This window comes from Bombus affinis, chromosome 7 (genome assembly GCF_024516045.1).
Source record: "Bombus affinis isolate iyBomAffi1 chromosome 7, iyBomAffi1.2, whole genome shotgun sequence".
Classification (NCBI taxonomy): domain Eukaryota; kingdom Metazoa; phylum Arthropoda; class Insecta; order Hymenoptera; family Apidae; genus Bombus; species Bombus affinis.
This window is the reverse complement of record NC_066350.1, coordinates 2,060,098-2,080,363: the sequence shown is the minus strand read 5'-3', so window position 1 is coordinate 2,080,363 and position 20,266 is coordinate 2,060,098. Positions and strand designations below refer to the sequence as shown.

Sequence of the window (20,266 nt, the reverse complement as noted above, 5' to 3'; positions counted from 1 at the left end):
ATTCTTAAGTGGATTATTGCCTTCCTTTCATCAACGAAGCAACATTAATTGGACAATATTTTGCGAAATAGAATAATTTGTTTCATTCGCTGTTTCGAATATTATTTTTACTTTTTGTGATCTCAGAAAATGAACATGGGGAATAGAATATGGGGAACAGAAAATGACAATGAAAACGTGGGAAACAGAAAACGATAACAAATGACAAGCATTAGATATGTACGATATGTGTGATATAAATAACACACCTGATGTATCTCAAAGTTTGCATTTACGAAACTAACATGTTTTTACTATATAAATAATATCGAGCACTTTACCGAACATTTAACCGACTGTATCAGCAAGTTTAAACACTTGGTTTTAAAAAACATCTTTACATTTACATTCATCGTATCCTGAGAAACATCGTTAAACACGAGGCTAAGATTCACAGGCATCGATCTAAAATGCCACGTTTCAATTGCTTAGAATTTCAAAAAAACGATCAGAAATTTTTTAAACCTTACATGATACCGCAGTCTCGATATCCTTCGATACGTTTTAATCGATAAACGTTCATTAGTACATCGACTTCATTTGCATCGTAAATTAAAATGTTGAACCACTTTCTCGTCCCAGTACATCGGTTAATTGGTTTCCAATCGTTGAAACGCATAATTCTCAGATGTAAAGGTGGGTTGTTCGTTTGTTGTAGACATGAAACCATCGGACAGGAGTGAGAAGGCGATGCTAAGTGGGAACGCGCAGCCTTCGGACGTGTTCTGTTCGGTTCCAGGACGATTATCGTTACTAAGCAGCACCAGCAAGTACAAAGTTACGGTAGCCGAGGTACAAAGACGACTATCGCCACCGGAATGCTTAAACGCGAGCCTCCTCGGTGGAGTCTTACGGAGGTAAGATATTGCTTTGAAACTGTCACTGTCTGTACCAGCTCCTCGTTTGCATAATACAATTTTATAAGGAGATTAGCCCCGTCCGTAGTAAGACAGTGACGCGACGTTGTTACACGACGTGCCGTTACACTCCGAGCGACGAACCATCGTGAAAACCTCAACTCTTTCACTAAAACATTCGATGCAACTACGCATTTTTCACTTCGTTTTAAAGGCTATTTCAACATTATTTTAGTTCTGTAACGTACGATGTAGAAACTTTAATATGGCGAATTAAACTTCATATCGGTAGTATAATATTAACACAGATAATTAAAAATTATAATCGAGTTGAATCTGTAATTATACGATATACTAAACTTGATCTCATCGCTTCCTACGCGTGGTAATCAAAATCTAGAAATTGAATTATCTGGCGGCACACAAACTACCATTTCCTCCTACTCAAATTAAGTAGTACGTGTTAAGTATTTTAACGGTATCGCTTGATGCTCACCGATACAATATCTAAAGAGAGACGCGTAGGAACGATGCGAAACACGAGACACCGTGTTGCTGTGAATAACATAAACACTTCCGGACATTTGTCGTTGGCGGTAGAAACATCCGAGAAGGTTATACCATCGTAAGGTAACAATGGCCTGGACCAGGGAATAGTCACGGAATAACCAGAGAATAGTCAAAGAATCGAGATACCGATACGTTTAACCGTTACGAGACTTCATCCAGTCAGTTAATTAATAAACGTGCGTTCGCTTCATTCGGCCACCTCTTACTCGAGCACGGACAGCCGGCTGATTTATGAGTTTCTCCCTTGGAAGCGGGAAGAGCCGTTCTTTATCTGATTCACCATTTTACTCGGCCAGAACATTATCCGTTGCGCAATGCTTTATCACCAAAGGCGTGGATAAATCACCGGTACCTACGGCCGGATGTATCTCACGCACGTGAAACGTATACATATAGAATATACGCAAACTCGTACGTGGATCAGTGTATGACGCACGCGGTGTGTTCGACTTTTTGCTCGAGGAATCACCGATTACAAACGAAAGAGAGATCTGACTGATTGTGAGATTTAACTCCGAGCTACGTACAGCCAGCCGTAATAAATAGTAATAGAAAGTTGTTCGTCTTTGTCGCTCCTGATATGCGAGACTTTAACGGCCACGTGGAGGAAACAGTGATGCGAGTCAATGCTTCCACGTTCGCGGAAATACGAAGGTTTGATTGCCGTGTTTAAATGGAGGGTAGTATGATTTAACGTGTATGCGTCTGGATAATTTCTGTAGAACGTATCAAAGTTGTTAGGGATTATAATTTTTATGGGATCAAAGTGAAGAATTAGTGCCAACTGCGATATTTTGTTATTATAAGCAAACAGAATTCTGGTCGTAGGGATTTAACATTGATGGTCGTTGCTATATCTATATAATCGTGAGTGATCGATCAGTGAGTGAACAACGATCCACAACTCATGAAGTCGAAACATCGAATACCGTTACCATGCTTTAACGTTAACAACAAAATTAATCACAAAGCGCTAAACAAGAATTTCAATTACTGGACACAACCGTCACAAAACCATTACGAAACCCGTGTTTGCCTTCTTTGAAGTTCTTCTCCATACAAAACACTCGTGAATGCTTCGAATCATTCAGAAATCCACGCTTCTCTCGTCGCGGCTGTAACAAGCACCGATCAAACGAACAAAAACAGTTGTAACGTTCTCCACCCGCCTACGCGCGCAAACTCGTAGATGGCTAACTACCCATAAAACGTAGCCCACGGCCTCTCGCGGTTAGGATTATCCGCGGATCGAACCTCAGCAAATTCCACGAGAGCGCGAGCTGGATAAGTGGGGGTGGAGGAAAAAAGGAGAACGCTGAATAAACTGCCAATAAAGCGGCCGATCTATCCCCGATGCAAATGAGACATTAATAATTGCATAGCTTCGAGTGTCAATTCCTGGTTGTACGAGCAGCCCTCGGGCTGGCAGCGTTACATTCGACGCACACCGCAGACCGCGACGATATAATTCATCCATTCGAATAGCGATCTGGCTGATAATTACACGCGCCGGGTTCTCTTGCCACCATACATTTCTACCGTGCCCATCTGCCTTTCTTTTGTCTCTCGTGTCCGCCTCTCTCCACCTCGCCAGTCCTTATAGTCAACTCCTGTTCCTCCGCGACGCGTTCCCTACCTTCACGATGGATTAAGGTATACGATCGACACGGCTTTTACGCTACGAGTCCAAAAGAACGATCATGCGTTCATTTCCGAGACGTAGCCACTTTCAAATTGCCAGAAATTATAATCGCATCTCGCCCGATCGATAAATATTTTATTAATCGTCAAAACGCGCGACGATTCTGAAATTCGCCTCTGCGGTGATGATTTTAAAGCGGAACTGAGGGAACAGGAGGTTGCTAGTTCGGTAGTTGTATATGATCAAGGATTTTGATACATGATTTTATTGGATGCAAGGAAAAAATATATGACTATTTGATGAACTATTGGTGACTACAATTGATTCTGATGTAACTATAGTAGAGTTTAGCGACGATGCATAAAGGTATAAGCTTCGTGCGAGCTGCTACATTAATTTAAATCAACACGCGTTCATTTTTGACGAAGTGGACTCCCGAGAAAAATAAAATATCCCGTAAAATTAAATGAATTGTAATTTTTCTTACTTTGTTAGCCGTTATTAAATAAGATACGTGCTAATTATGTATCACATCCCTCTTAGATATAAAGAAAGATAAACTCGTACGGGTCATAAGCTGTAAGCGCAATTGACATTTTAACAATTCTTTACGATGATGGAACGCCACTAACTTCTTTTCGCATTTAAATTACGAGTGATTATGTCTGAAAAGCTATTCAGATTCCACGGTATATCGTATAATGATCGTGCAAATGTTTGTCGAAGTGGTGCAAAAAGTTTACGCACCTCGTAGCCGGGAAACGCAACTACACGCGCGTTTTTCACGCGGCAATCGTAAAAGTCCATTCGAACGTATGTTTTATTCATAATTTCACGTTTCATTTTCGTATCTGACCGTTCCCACAATTGGTTAACGACTTTTCAAATTACTGTCGAGTACCAACCAATTTTGCATTGTAGTTTTTGTGTTTTAACGCGAAACATCGTCGACAATAAGACATAGTTATCATTAGTTTCAGCAACCACGAAAGTCATCTGTAAAACTGTAAATACATACGTCTCTTAAGCAATATACAAATGGCACGAAGTTTTAAACTTTATGATCGGATAATCTTTACTTGCCAATTTTATTTTTCTTTCGATTACTAAAGATTTCTCTCATGGTGAATGTCTATGTTATTTGTAAAATTTAAGGAGATTTTAAAAACTTTATAATTATATAGCTAGCGCTGCTTAAAATTATCGTTCTTTTAACATTTCTTAAGCATTTTAAAACATAAGCATAAAAAGAAACGGCGATAGCTTCTTAATTTGAATAGATAGTGTAAACGATAACAGTTACATTGAGAAATTATTTTTAAATGGTTATTTGATAGCACCATAAATTTTCTTACATTTTTCCTCCCTCTTGTTTATCTATTTCTTCTACTTTCTCCTCTTTCGAATTGCGTTGCATCTTTATGACCAAACAGAGTTTTACGATCGACAGTTATATTACATTTCAAAAGATCCTCCAGATACGATTGTTTGTATTAGGAATGTCGGATAATTTAAGCATCGCCGATTATTTGAAAAAAGATTGATGTTCATTCGTCGGTCGTATTACAGATTGTTTTCTTCATCTATTATCTTTTATCGCTTCGTTCGAGCATTCGTAGTCACAGGATTTATTACGATTTCGAAAAAACAGCACGGTTTAAATAGTTCAAATTAAATCATTTAAAAAACGCTTGAGAAATAAAAAATTGCTACTCTTAATTAGCATTAATGACAGCTGCGAATAATTAAATATCATGTTAACTCCTAACAATAAATAATTTTAAACTCATACGGTCTTATTCGCTAAAGAAAAAAAAAGATATCAAATTTCTGTAATTCAACCTGTAGTTCATAAATCGTCAACTACGTTTGTACAACAACAAACTAGAGAGTTTTTGGTCCCTCTTTCTACTTCCTTGAGTTTTTCTCTCGCTTTTTGTTACTACTTATATTAATATACTCGAAACACAAAAAATAACAAATATTAGTGGAGAACACTTAAATGAAATTACATCAATTTTTTAAGAATAAGAAGATACATTTTATTAATAAAAACAATGTTCTCCTATATCTGATAATTTTTATACTGCTTTTTCATTCTATAATAAATTCGATCACGAAGGATTCATTGATTTATCAACAGCACTCGACAGTCGCAGAGTTTAACGATTAACGATGCCAGTAGTCGAGGACGTTTCGAGTAATCAGGGGTGTTGCAGGGTGTCCTAAAGTTCATATCGGGGGAGAATCGAGTAGGGAAGGGCGCGAAGAAGATCGTGGAAATCTCGGGGAAGCAGATCGCTGAAGAAGAGTGAGAATCGTTCTCGGGACAAGACTGTGTAATGAGTAGAGAATTGCTCTCGTCACGTACAAAGGAATCACTATATAATAAATATATGGGGATACTGCCATCACTCGAACATAGCGTGAAACACTCACGGGCGAGTCGAATGGAAGGACGAACGCACAAGTGGAAGGACATCGGGTTGCATAAAACGAAGTTCTCTTTGGATTACGGAGCAGTAGTAAATGTCCTGACACCGATTATAATTACACAGTTTATGTCAGGATAATCGTGCGTTAATGCACACGCCGTGAGAAACGATATATTTTTATCAGTGTTAATTACAACGAGAGAAGAACCGTGACATTAACAGGATGCGTACGTGCTTTTAACTGCTCACGAGGAAATACTTGAACCAACGATATTGCGTTAGTGACTTATGACGCGTGACTCTTTGGTTAAATTCGATCTTCCGTTAATTTAGTGGATTTTTTTATGCAAAGTAATTTTTATTTACGCAACAGTACAAAATTCTTCGAAAAGTTCGAATTTATACTGTACATTTGCATTCTTACGAAGATTCGTAGTTGTTTTAGAATTGAAAAAAGATGCTTTCTATATTTTAAGCAGACATTAAATGAAGGTTACTAGTCATGTGATACTTCAACGTTATCTGTATATAAATCTATGAGAAAGAATATTATAAATTTCATCTATCAGAACTGAATACAAACACCAGCGATATAAAATAGAATACGTCACTTCTCGAAATTGAGAACAATAAACCAGAAAATAAAAATCTCGTATCGTCCTGTTGAAATTCAATTAAAGCTTTCAGTTCGACTGGTTCTACAATGAAACATCAAAAGATACAAAAAAAAGAAACGTTTGATCGTCCGTGGAGGTAGCACAACGCACAACAGGTTTATCGTGACCAGTAAAACGCTATCTGATCCCCGAAAGTATAAACGTTCACAAATTACCTGAGGAATTTCTCTGGAACGAAGGTACACTTCTAAATCAAGTTTCGGTCGGTATATACGGCCGCATCGATGGGGGTTACAACGTGCATAAATTATAGATAAAAGATGATATCGTTGTGTTTACACTGATGCTTCTAAGATCCTCCCAAGAAACTATCATCGAAACGTACATTATTATTTACATGTATTCGGACGAAGCGTACCTGGATTTAATGGAAAACTAATGATTGGAAGCACTAGTTTCTGGACTTACTATTACGTCCTTGCTTGATAAATGAAGACCGCAGGAGAAAAATTTGATAACTACAATTTTGTTAACAGACTATACATTTATAAACTAGAAATTAAATAATCCACAGATAAAGAATTCTACAATTTCGTTAATCCGTATTAGTTTTTAAAAATCAATTTTATCTGGTTTATAATGTTCTATATTGCGTAAGTGTAAAATCATTACAGACTTTTTCGTCCATTATTTAACGATTAAATTACATCCTGTCAAGGACGAGTAAGTGTCCGGATATTCTTGAGCGATAGAATATTCCAGAGTGTAGATCCTTTCGGCAGATATATTTAAAAAAATTCGTAGCGGTAAAGTGTATTAATTGCCGAGTGAAGCGAAAGATTACCGGATGAACCGGCTACTCAAGCCGAACAAAGGTAGCCGATGTGTATAGGTACGTATTACCGTTATATTTCGGTCCACGAATGATGGATGAATAGGGTGTGTTAAGAAGTGCTATCGAATTCTTTAAGATATTCCGCGAAATATACTCGAGAGCCTGTGAAAGGTTTTAGGCTGTTCTTTAAGTAGAAGTGCGAGTTTCGTCGTCGTTCTTTTCGGTATTTTTGACGTCTTCCCTTGTGAAATGTTTACTTTGTTCCATTTGAATATTTCTATTCGTAGATCGTTTTGCACATTTAAATAGAGCTGCAAGAAAAAGACGATGGAATTACGGTATGATCGTATGTTTGTATGAGATAAAGTATGTAACAGATTTAGAATGAGAATTGAACAGCTTATGAGTCGTCTTCGTAACCTTAATTGAGTGCTAGAGCCATATGTATTTAACCTTGAAATTATATTTTTCTCCAAATTTTTCAAAAACATTTTAACGTGTGATTAATTTTTTATCCAAGCAATTTGTAGGATGGTTGGAAGTTTTTGCAACACGTGAATGCGCATACTTTTGAAAGTAGTATCCTGCTCGGCAAGCGACTTACAAAGTTAAGTTACTCAATCGTCGATGGATGACACGCGTAGTTACGGATTATGCTAATTTTCTTGTTTCTCTATCTCGCTCCCTCCTTCTTCCTAGTTGCTTGTCGATTCCTTTTTTCTTCCGTCAAAGATCACGGCACAGATGATTAATGGGGCAATACCATTTCGAAATTTCAGCGCTCTAAAGCAAGCCTTAGTTTAAAGAGCGAGTTACGAACACTTTACCGTACAAAGTTACATTTCGAAGAAACGATTGAATTAAAAAATAGGATTACATTTTACTGAATTTACAGGAAGAAACGTACGAATGCAGTAAAATATTTGGATCGTGTAAACGATCAACTAAAGTCGAATAATTATTACAAAAACATGCATTAGCAAGTTTCTTGTTTGTAAATTTATTTTCCTATGACATATCTTTTCATCTCGTAATCTAACATATATTGTGATGCGTAATAAATGCTACCTTTTGTGTTCAGAAAAAGAAAAAGAAATAAACAACTTCGTTTTTTACATTAAAGTGTTCGAATAATTTACATCGAATAATTACGATCATTACAATATTTTATTTCAGATATTATATGTTAATGTAATACTTAAATAATTGTATTTTTTTGTTTATGTTTCGTAGAGCAAAGTCCAAAAACGGCGGACGTCTGCTTAGGGAAAAATTGGAAAAAATTGGGCTAAATTTGCCAGCAGGAAGAAGGAAGGCCGCCAATGTCACACTTTTAACATCCTTAGTGGAAGGTGAGTTGAAATATTGTATTTGTCTAACCATTACACAATAAGACTTACAGTTTAACTAAATAAAAGACATTTTTTAAACACGTTATTGCTCGCGATAATTCAAATGAAAATTAGTGATTGAAAGAAAAATTAAATTCGTATAATTAACTGCATTTAAATTATTTTCCAATCGATGTACGACAAAGTTCTTACAATTTTTTAGGAATTCGATACGAGTTACTTATGCCAGAAGGTTAAGGTTGCAGATGTATAAATCACAGATTTAATTATTTTACACAGCGTTTAATTATTTTAATGTATGCCTAACGATTAATGGATCAAAAGCAAGGAAATATTTACATTTACGTAAACGATATTACATTATTAATTCGCAATACATGTCGTTATGTTAATGTCAATATTACTTGCGTATCATTAAATTGATTGAAAAATACTGTTGAACGAGAATTTATAGAAATAAAATTACGAGCATTAAATGAAAATTATCTATTGTGAAAACACATTTATTACAAGATCTGTTACTAAATTTAAAATTAATTAACCATTCCTGTATTTTCCAATTAAGGCCTTTTTCCAAGAAACAATTTACAAATAAAAGAAGCTACCATTTCTAATTGCAATTATCATAGATTACAAGCTACGATTCACCTTTATGATTTATACAGCTTCGGAATTATTCCGATAAAATTGTTCGCGTAAACTGAATGACGTTAAGTACTTTTTAATGGTGGTCAAAGCACGCTCGCGAACATCCAATACAAGATGAGTCAGTTAATCAGGATCATCCCTAGGGATGTCCACTGTTAACCACACTCTTAATAACACACTTTCGATCAACGAGATTGTAGATACATATAAAAGTTGACCTATCCCGACGAAGCTCTAATGACGCGACTGGCGGATTGTTCGAGTGTTGGTGCCGACATTGATTATAATTTATGGTCAATGAGCGTCTACAAAACACCATCTTGACTTTTCTTTCCTCGGCACTGACACATCGCGAAGAATGACCGCGGCATATGTGTGTGCAATCAGCGTGTGTTTTAGCGGTCGGTTTGTCGAGATTCATGGAATATCGTCGACACGATGCTTGTCAACCTATAAAATATAATAATAATGATATCATCTAGCATTTATCTGAATGGAAAAAAGTTCAAGGAATTCAATTCGTCATTTGAATGGCAGTAATATGATAATTTGAGACTTAACCTTTTGGAAAAACTGTGCTTATAATAAGTAATGAAACATTTCTAATGAGCGAACTGCTTGAAAATTATTCTACAATCTATAATGTAAATCACGTTTCAGTAAATTTAATACTCAATTTCTTAGCAACAAATTATTCCCCGTGTTCTATAGAATTAGTGTTCATTATTTATACGTGAGCTAGTTAGTCCAAAAGTCGAATCAAATAGCTGTGTGCTCGAACAATAAACTTCTGCTTCTTTTTAACACTCTGTCGCGACGTAATTTTATTGTACAAGCCAAGAGAATAAAGGACGTAGCTTCTTAATAACGCATAAACCATAGAATCAATTCTATGAAGTTACTGGACCGTATTCCCGGGCTATCCCGTTCAGCGATCTAATTAACTGTCTAGCAACATACAGGTTTTCAAACTCGTTTTGTCGGACATTTAGAATCTTCATTTCTCGATGGCATTTCGAAGACGGAAGTTAATCTCGAAGATACTCTGTTGGAATAACCACCGTGTGTTCTATACTTCAACTAGTATCTTTTCTTTCTTCCTTTCACTCTTCCTTTTTTCTTATCGTTTTTGCTTCTTCCTTTAATAGCCGCGTATAATATATGAAGAAGAATATAACGAATACGGATACTTGATCATATTCGCTATTATCGATGCTTATTTGAATAACTGGAATAAATATATGGGACACGCTATCGTTGAATAAAATCTAGTTATGTGTTGCACAACGCCTAACCGTGTAGATTTGTAACAGTAAGGAATACAGCACGTTAATTGGAATTCGCTATCGGCTTCTTTCATAGTCTATGAATCGTTCAAACAGAACGTTGGATGTATTCGTGTCCGTTTATCGACTTCGATATTTCCCACTGACTCTCTCTTTATGATATAACGTAGATTAAATTCGGATTTATCAATTTAAAGCAAGTTTATCTTTGTCGCGTTTGTTCGGATATATAAATCCGTGGAGAAACCTGTCTATAATTTTTCTGATTTATAAATATTGCTTTGTAGATTTATGAATATCACTGCAAATCATAGAGAAAAGAAAACTTTTAAATACAATGGACATAACATATAACTATAAATCCATCAATCTGAAGTATATAATTTATGGTACAATTTTTAAACGCTTATAGTCAAAAGCCAAATTCGCTGAATGATATAATATTTCGAAATATCCACGTGCGTCTAGCAGGTACATGGATGTGATAGCCGTGGAAGGAGCCGGTAGAGTGCAGCGAAAGTGTGGGAACCTCCTCTCGAATGGAGGACGTAAACGCACCAGGTGTATAGGTATACTTTGGTCGCATACGATTAACGTATACCTGTGCGTGATTCATGCGTAAATTTGTGCCGTAGAGTGACGCAACCTCGGTTATACACACGACGAAAGTTCGTTTCGCTGTCAGCTTCACCTGGCGCATCGCAACTTTTTGCGTGAAATTCTAATGCTTTTTAAAAAATTACATTTACTTTATCAAGATTGTATAAAGATAATGAAATATTTTTATTTTACTTTATTTAGAATAAAAATTATCATTTTTATTTATATTTTTATCACTGCCAATTGATTTAAAAAAGATATTGCTTTAGTTGAATGTTATTTAAGTTAGAAAATGATACGCCATATAAAAGAAATTCCACTTATTTGCGTATCAAATAAATAGAATACGCTATACGACAGTATAAATATGAAATCAGAACACTTCGTATATATACAATACATCATTGCTTCTTATGTACCTATACATATTTTCCGCGTATCGATCGCAATCGAGAGTTTCGACACAGCGCAACGCAGCGGCGAAACCGCAAGCATACTCGTAGCTATCTGTTTGAAGGTACGCGGAAGAGAATCCCCCGAAATTCTTCACCGAGATACGTTACAACAGCAGTATAATTTGCGATCGTTCTCAAAGATTGATCATACCGAGTAAACCTATGGATTTTACGAACGTCTGTGAAGTTGTACTATCGACACCTTTTACGGTTCTTTCACCTCATCTTTCTAAAGATTTAAAGCAAACTGTATTATAGGAAAAATATCGATTTATTAAAAATATTAATCAAAATGTGTATCGACCGGACGTGGACTTGAAATACAAGAAATGAACGCATTAGTCACATCGTTTGAAATACATGTAGGTAGATGATAGATATTACATATACATACCTATGATAGAAATAACGTTAAAATAAGCAAAGTGAGCTAACTCGTTTCCTATTACCTAATAGTAATAACCTTCGTTCAAGAAACACTTTTAATTGACAACCGCACCAATTATCAAGTTAAACCCGTACCTATTTCCAATACAGTTCATCTTCATAAATATATTTGAATTGTAATACATACCAGGTGCTCAATTCGATTTTATAAAAATGGGATGAAAATTTCCTTAGGCAGATTACACACCAATTAGCGTTATTCCATTACTCGTTGCTAATTTACTACGGCGATTACCGAACTGCAAGCGAACAACGCGAACAACGAAACGGATAAGTCTTTTAATCGAATCTTGCAACCGCTTCGTAATGACCGCATCGATTTTTCGATCGAACATGGGGCGACAAGCACAGTAAAGTCATCAAGTAAAAAGGCTGATCGTTAATTCGCGAGTCACGTTGCTGATTCGTTCTCTCGTACTGCCACGTATATCAATCTGCAGCTCGCATCTGCAATCTTCGACCAATCTGTGGTCCTCATCTGCATTGCGCGGCCCGTTCGTCGCATTGAGTTGTCTCGCTGTACGTCTTTATCATAGATTATCGTTTCGATCGATTGCCTTCTTCTGAGGGATATTCGAGAGACAATTTCTCGATCGATAAAATTGTTAAGGGTCTGTGCAGTGACTATTACTAGCAACGGATATCATTTTCCTGAACCAGATAAGACGAGTATAGCTAATTTTTATTTTTGTACTATTAACACTATCTCCGTTGATCGAATTTTCATTGCAAATGATACTGACGATATGCTAAAAATTAGTCTTTCTAAAATCTTGACTATACGCTTGCTGTAAAAAAATTTATGTATAGCATATGCGTTATATAAAATTAATTAACAACAGCATATTATCTTTATCCTGTTATTCTAAGAGGGTACACTTTGTTTCAGTGTGATAATACAGGCGACTCGTAACAACGATTGACGTAAAAAAAATGCTATCAACGAAAGGACAAGTCATAGAAAAGATTTTCGTAAGAACTCTATTGCCATGTTCCATAAAAAGAAACGATCTTAACATCTCCTAACAAATATCTCCGTGAACTAAGCCCGCGTGCACACGAGCATACGTAAAGCCGTGCATCTCTCGGCTATGAACGTGACAGAAATATCAATTCATTTAAAAGGAAATTAAAAAAAATTATGAAGCACGCAATGTGACGGGCTCGTATGCAAATCACTGGCTGTGTAACTGAGTCTCGTGTACGCTACTAAAAGCTAGTTAAAACGACCTGTTGCATTTTGTACGTGCATCGTGCAGACACTTGCGCGACTTGCGTTCACGATTAGATCGTCGATAGTCGGTGATGGCGACACGCGTTTAATTCTGGCCTCGCTCAAGACCGATCCTTCCCAGTTTATACGCATCCACAATGTTGTAAACCAACTTTTACACGGTGACTATCGACAATGTAGGAATATTTCATAGCTTTTATTAGCTATCCTCGTGAACAAATAAATATTATCAAGGGAAACTGTGAAATACGCTCGTAGAAGCACTAATACGAGTAAGCTATTCGATGCATCGTCTATTGTGCACGTTCGTTTGATAGGAAAAAGGCTGTAAATGATAGAGATGGAGTTCAGGGGGAGAAATTCTTTGGACATTTTCGACCTTTTATACACATGATTATACCGATTTAAAAAGTTTTATTAAAATCACGATGAAATCATCGACGCTGGGATACGATATAATGAAAGGAGAACAGACCGATAAATGGATCGAATATGCTTGTAATGTTAGATATACTGCCCGAAAAGGTAGAAGAAAAACTCTAGAACCAATCTTTTTAAAGTTGACGAGCATGTTTACAATTCTAGATATGCTTCTTGAAAAAGTAGAAGAAAGTTTCTTTAAATCCTGCAACAATCGTTAGGCGTATAATTTTAAAAATTATGTTTAATCGTGATTGAGATCATAAGGCGAAGTACATTATGAAGCATTATGTAAATTACTATCGGTTGTGAAACAGTTTTGTAATATTTTCGATTCGTTTGTTTCACGCAATTCGTGCTGTATCATTTCCAGCAGATATCGAAGTAGAAATATTATATTGCAACATTCTTACAACTACGTTGTGTACAGTGTAGCCACTGAACAATAATCGTATCTCGCGTACGCAGTTTATAGCTGCACCGTGTAGGAAACTAGTCTTGCGTATATCGTATAAAATTGTTCCATTAAACCAACTCCATTTATTCTCAATTAAAAGGAGTAAAAACTATGGATTACTTTTGACCTCGAAACAATCGACAGAAATCAATTTCGATACTCGACGGAGCTACAAATCAGTTCCAATACTGGCTTAAAAATCCGACTAAAAATTGTCCCACTGGAAGGTTTCGTTAGAACGCAGTGAGAGGATGGTAGAAACGAAGATACACGAAGGTGCAATTATCAGGAGCGTTTTGCATATTTTTCACCCGCGTAAAAAGGAAGAAACGGTAGAACGAGTTTGCGAAATTGGATAATTCGTTAGCTGCAGGTGGCTCTCGAGCCTGTGTTCTCGATCGCGTAGTAGGCAAAATGCGGCAGGCCTGCGGGTGGTTTTCCTCGGTTGTCGATAATAGCGCCCAACGGGTCCGCTTCCATCTTTCACGAGACCCTGCCTGTAGGTACCTAATTACCTGCCATCATCGGAAGCAAGAGAGAAAGGGTGAGGGTCATAGAGAGACCGGAGAGTAAAAGAAATATAGTGAGTGGGAAATAACGAGAGTAAGAGAGAAATAGTGACGGATGAAGGGGATTGTTCTGAAAGGGGAGGAACGAACCACGTGCTTAAGAGAAAGTACGTATGCCGTTTCATTATCGTAAATTAGTTCGTTCCTCCTGTGTGGAACAATCCTGTAAGTGGCACGCGCGAAATAGCTATGTTCGGTTTGTTTTAAACCGAGGAATTTCAGATTTCTACCGTTGGCTTTCTAAAACGTTTCTGTATTCCTCTTGACTTTTGGCTAAGATGATAGCAGAATTAGACTTATCGACGATTGGACAGAATATATCTCGCTCTGTATAGTGTAATTCCAGGAAAGATGAACCTAATGTTTGAAGATGTCTCAATATACTGAATATAGTACTTGTCAATTTGTGTACTGCTATTATACTACTAGTACCATTACTAGCTTATTTAGAACATGTAATTATCATGATACAGTATCAGGGGTTATTTTATAACAATAGCAGGAAATATCTTCTCAGATTCAATATGAAGCTAGAAAGCAACAGGGATGCATTGCGTATTTGACAGATAATTAGAAAAATGTTTACTTGGTCCATGTTTCCTGGCCATTTACTTTATTATATACCTATAGTGGCATTATTCGTGGAATCTAGAGTGTTTGAAATAATTCGTAGAATCTAACACGTGGTTAAAATAAACGTTAGAATTGCGTAGTAAATTAGTTTTAATGAACGCAATTTGTAGATTCCGATAGGGAAGATTTTATCTTTAGCCCGTTAAGTCGTAAATGAATCGCAAAAAAATCATATATACCCATATGATGGGTTGCGTAATCGAAATTCCCATAACGAGGCGTTTTATATCTTATATTCTTTTTTACAGGAGAAGCCATTCACCTTGCCAGAGACTTCGGCTATGTCTGCGAAACCGAATTCCCTGCGAAACAAGTTGCCGAATACCTCAGTCGGCAGCATTGTGAACCACAAGATTCCTACAGGAGAAAAGAACTTCTTCATGCCACCAAGTAAGAATTTATCTCCACACGGCGCGCGAACAATGACGATAGATATCGAGATAATCAAGATTGCTCGAAACTCATCTGATCGAAGAGAAGAATAAAATCTCATGCGTAAGAACGTTTAGATTCGTTTAAAATTTGAAATTTATTTTTTCAGACAAATCACCAAAGAGCTGATGGATCTTCTCAATCAAGACAGATCGCCACTTTGTAATACACGGCCGCAACATATCCTCGACCCAAGCATACAGAGACACCTAACACATTTCTCTCTCATATCACACGGATTCGGAAGTCCTGCAATTGTAGCCGCTCTTACGGCAATACAGGTACGTCTTGAAATATTTAAATTATATAACTATTTTTTTAATATCTCTACGATTAACGATTTCGAGTATCAGTTCGTTCATTTAGCTAATCGAAATTATCGATTACAGAAGTTCCTAAGCGAGTCCCTGAATCACCTTGAGAAGATGTACCCAGGCAACGGGAGCGGCGTGACAAGTAGTCAGCAATCGAACCTCGACACGAATAAGAGCAAGGACGGCACGTTGATGAACGACATGAAGAAGTGACGCCCAGAGGACCCGCCTACCTCGAATGTGGTCACTTCAATCAGGCACTCCTGGCCGTACAACTGAGTTTTCGCGAGTTTTGCTAATCGCGAACAGCTTCTGGTGGACCACTGAAACGACACGTATGTCCGCGCAGCCACGAGCTCCATTGTATAATCAAGAAAAAAAAAGAAAAGAGAGAAAAATAAACACGAAGAGAAACGAAAAGAATGGACGAGAAAGGAGGCCTACTCGAAGAAATATTGGCGCGACACGTGCGGATATCCGTGTTCGCCGAGGTTGGCTGGTCGAAAGTGTACTAGATAAATGAATGACGAGACGTCACAAGAAATGTGCAATCGTGAACCTCAGACAGGGTTCATCGAAGATCTGGTCGAGTCGAAATGACCAGCAATGAGATATAAACAAGATACTATACTTCATTTATCCTTGGTTTAACGGAAAGAACATAGTCGGCGTACTTGTATATCGTTTCGAAGAAACATCAAGGATCTTTGATTCGCGGATCGATCCGCGATTACGTTCGTTACAACAAGGATCTGCTCGAGTAAAATATAGGAATTGTAATGAAATGTAATTACCGTTTATTCTTTCACTGCCTGTTCAGTCTTGAAACGCATCTGTGTCAAACGAGAAAGAACGTATCGATTGATTCGGCGGGATCCGCGATCGTCGTGATATAGAGTTGAAACTTTTATTACGTCTTCCCCGTTTATTTTCATAAGTTCTCTCTCGTGTGCGATCGCACACCAAACGGTTCGAAGATATTTATACGCATTACGATTACTTGTGATAGCTTTAGTGATAGTTGAAACGTTTGTGCAATCGTTACGACTTAATTCTCGCTCAGATCTTTACACATTTCGCATTTTATCGATAGAATATAGTCTAATGGAATGATTAAAAGTTCCAAATAAAACAAAATATAATGTGAAATGTACAGATTCAGATGATGGCTAGAAATTCATTTTCAATACCAGATAAAAAAATTTATTTAAAGAAGGCAAATCTATTTAAAAAAAAATACACAAAAATATATCCGGACTAATTGAATTTGGATGTCTACGCCTGCGTCCATTACGCGAATCCATCGATACGGCGAATCGATCGATAATCAAAAACACACACAGAGATACGACAAAAAAAGAAAGAAGCGCAGTTCACAGCAACATTTTATTTCTCTCCGTATAATTTTTGGGTCGACTATTTATATTGCTCAAGCATAACTATTCTTTGCTCATTACCGAGCGCCCGACATACGCGCAGTATCGATCATGACGCTGTTACGTAAGCATTAATATTGTCAGCGTAGTGATATATCGCTCTCTATACCGCGTACAAATTGCAATTTTATGTCTGCGACTGTAAATCCACTTGCAAACATTTTATGGATCACCTTTATATCGACTGACTGAGTCTACCGCATAGAACAACTCAACTTCTTTTGTATCTAAACATGCTTTATGCAAAAGCTACTGCATATTCATGGTCCTTACAAGTTTTCTTATAAACGTACATTCACCTTATGATTCGGGCGTCCTTTATGGGATTTCTTATCGCTCAAGTTCTTCGTTTATCATAAAAGAAACCAATTTATCGTACAATTATTGTACTACATTCCATAAATGTAGTACAAAAAAAATATATATATATTTAACTCTGAAATTAAAATTATGGACTCAGCCACGAAGTTTTTTGACGTTATCGTCTACTTTTCATCTCTTGTCCTGGTCCTCTCGTTAGAATCTCGACGACAATTTTCCACGAGAATATGAAAAGGTATGATCTGGATTATTTCATGCGAGACTAGACAAAGATGTTACAACGAGCGAACAAGGAGAAGATGAAAATTCACGCGGTGAGAATATGCAACAGCCGTCTGAGGCTAAAAAAGTATTAATTTAAAGTCGTTATCTATTGCTTTAGAAATTGCTTTTGTTTACATCAAAATATGGACACGTCAATGGCTGAATCATCGTTCGCTGCAGTTGCATGTTTATCACGGTGATCGCCGATTGTTATTCGCATTCAAGACGATAACACTGTTTTCGAACGATTTCCTGGTAGTCAATTAGGGATTTATGATACAAGATAGTTTTTTATTGAACGCGTATTAAGAGCTACTTTTATTGCACACTCGAACTTTTAATCGAGATCCATTCTAATTCATCCACGTAAGGTTTTCTTCTTGAATAGCTAGTTGGAGGTATACGGTGCGAATTTCGCTCTCCGAGTATTTCTATTAATAATTCGATCAGCTATACATAATTTCACACGAAAACCCTTTTATGATCTCTTAACACGATGATCCCTATTTAACGTTGCAATTTTCGATGCTTCGTTATTGCGCTCGATCGATCCACTTCGCGTACTTGCCACGTAATAACACGTAACTTTCATAGATTTGTAGCATAAATCTCCATCAATCTCTGTAATTGATACGACGGATAGATCGAATAAACGAGTAACATATATAACGTATATACTTTCAAAAAAATTGTTAAACGACGTCGAACAATTTACATTCGTTCGACGATTGGGATATACATTTCAATCGGTTGTTTGTTTCGAACTTGTACGTATTTAGAAAAATTGATGCTGTGAAACCGAATTTAGCGATTTCCAGTAGCGAGTGTATCAATCATCGGTAATTCGACTACATATTTTGCTCCTTGTTACAACTGCTCTACGAATTTCGTTTAGGAAACACGAAACAAAGCTTGGGCGTGTGCGATCGTCGGTGGCGAAAAATTTAAGAAAAAGAAGAACAAAAAGTCTAAGGATCATTTCCGAGGATCATTTTCATCGTGCCAATGCGAAAGTTGCCATTTGAGATGTGCCAATTAACGATATCGAGTTTAGAAACGTAAGAACCAGCGACTAGAAGTGAGCAGCCGAAGATACCAAGATCGAACGAATGCCGGAAGATCACCGTTTAAATTTCTACGAAACGCATTTCGAACTCTCGTTTCGTAGAAGTTACAAATGAAAGGATCGTAGTAAAGGAACGATCTCGATTGTTGATATAATGATATCGAAAGTATTGGGAAAGTTTCGTGCAAGAAGGGAAAGAAATCGGGCAAGCAAACGCGGAGTAGAAGCACGAGAGATTGCGTTGAAGTACAATACCAGGTGAACCTGAGACATATCTAACTTTGTAATTAAATCTTAAGCGTATGTAAATGTAAGATTAAGAAACCTGATCGAATGTCTCGCGTTCCGGGATAATATGTACAGAGTATTTGAATCTTTCTTGTGATATAATCATAATATTACTAAGACATAAACGGATAACGCAAAGCAAAAACGAAAGGCGAAAAAAAAGAACACGTAAAATTACTATTATCATTCCATGTTTTTTCATAGAGGTGAAGTACTAGCGTGATCGTGGAGGGCATCAAATATCTCTCCGTTTTTTCGTTTACTGAAAAGACACAACCTTCGAAGTTTACTCAAAGTAACTCACACTAATCCCGATTAATATATCGGATTTTTATTGCGTCGACAAATTTTATGTCCAATGATATATGTAATTTTCTCCTCTTGCGATGTTGCGTGCGCTTCGATCGCAGTTTTCTTCAGTCAAAAATTGAGGAAGAAAGAAAAGAGGTAACGAAAAATAGGAAAAGAACTTTCCTCCAGCTTTAAGACCAACGCCGTGAGTTTAGTTAGATCATGAGAATGAAAGAAAAACAGATAAAAATCCTAGAACCCTTATTTTCATTCACGATTACTAGGCGACTCGTTAGACTTAAGGTCCCGTAAATTAATACTTATTTATAATCCTTAGAACGGCCGTAGAAAGACGTTTTTCTACCAGAATTTCTGTGCCAACTGCAAAGAATGTTGTAGATCATTTCTGTTCCAAGTTGAAGCATCATTCTAATCTTGTAAGATACTCAGATATATCTTTATTAATTGAATTTCGTAGTATATTATATTCTGATATTGATTTTACAGTTCATTTTTGTATATTGGTGTGTGATAAATAAATAAGAATATTGTTTCTAAGCAACTTACACACTCATGTTCAGTATGATCCTATTTAATCGTTTTAGGCGGGTTTTAACGACTGAATACTTTGAGTTCAACTTTCGGACTAATGAATTTTTAAGTCAAATTTTATATAACGAGATTATAAAAATTGTTTAAATAATGAAAGTTTATCGAAGCGTCATAATGTTAATGACCGTTGAGTTCAAAGTATCGAA

The 20,266-nt window shown here is 36.7% G+C and overlaps 2 protein-coding genes across 8 annotated transcripts in view; one reads left to right on the top strand and one right to left on the bottom strand.

The window, feature by feature from the left end:
• LOC126918364 (transcription factor AP-2-epsilon) overlaps nt 1-20,074 on the top strand; it is a 201,292-nt gene extending 181,218 nt beyond the window's left edge. For all 7 annotated transcript variants that reach the window (XM_050726194.1, XM_050726197.1, XM_050726196.1 and 4 more), the window contains 5 exons: nt 698-896; nt 8,229-8,347; nt 15,345-15,486; nt 15,638-15,809; nt 15,918-20,074. In XM_050726194.1, coding sequence (XP_050582151.1) covers nt 698-896; nt 8,229-8,347; nt 15,345-15,486; nt 15,638-15,809; nt 15,918-16,055 — 770 coding nt within the window. In that variant the 3' untranslated portion in view covers nt 16,056-20,074. The remainder of the gene's footprint in view (nt 1-697; nt 897-8,228; nt 8,348-15,344; nt 15,487-15,637; nt 15,810-15,917) is intronic.
• LOC126918395 (chymotrypsin-1-like) overlaps nt 1-20,266 on the bottom strand; it is a 253,434-nt gene that overhangs the window by 212,285 nt on the left and 20,883 nt on the right. The window lies entirely within an intron of this gene.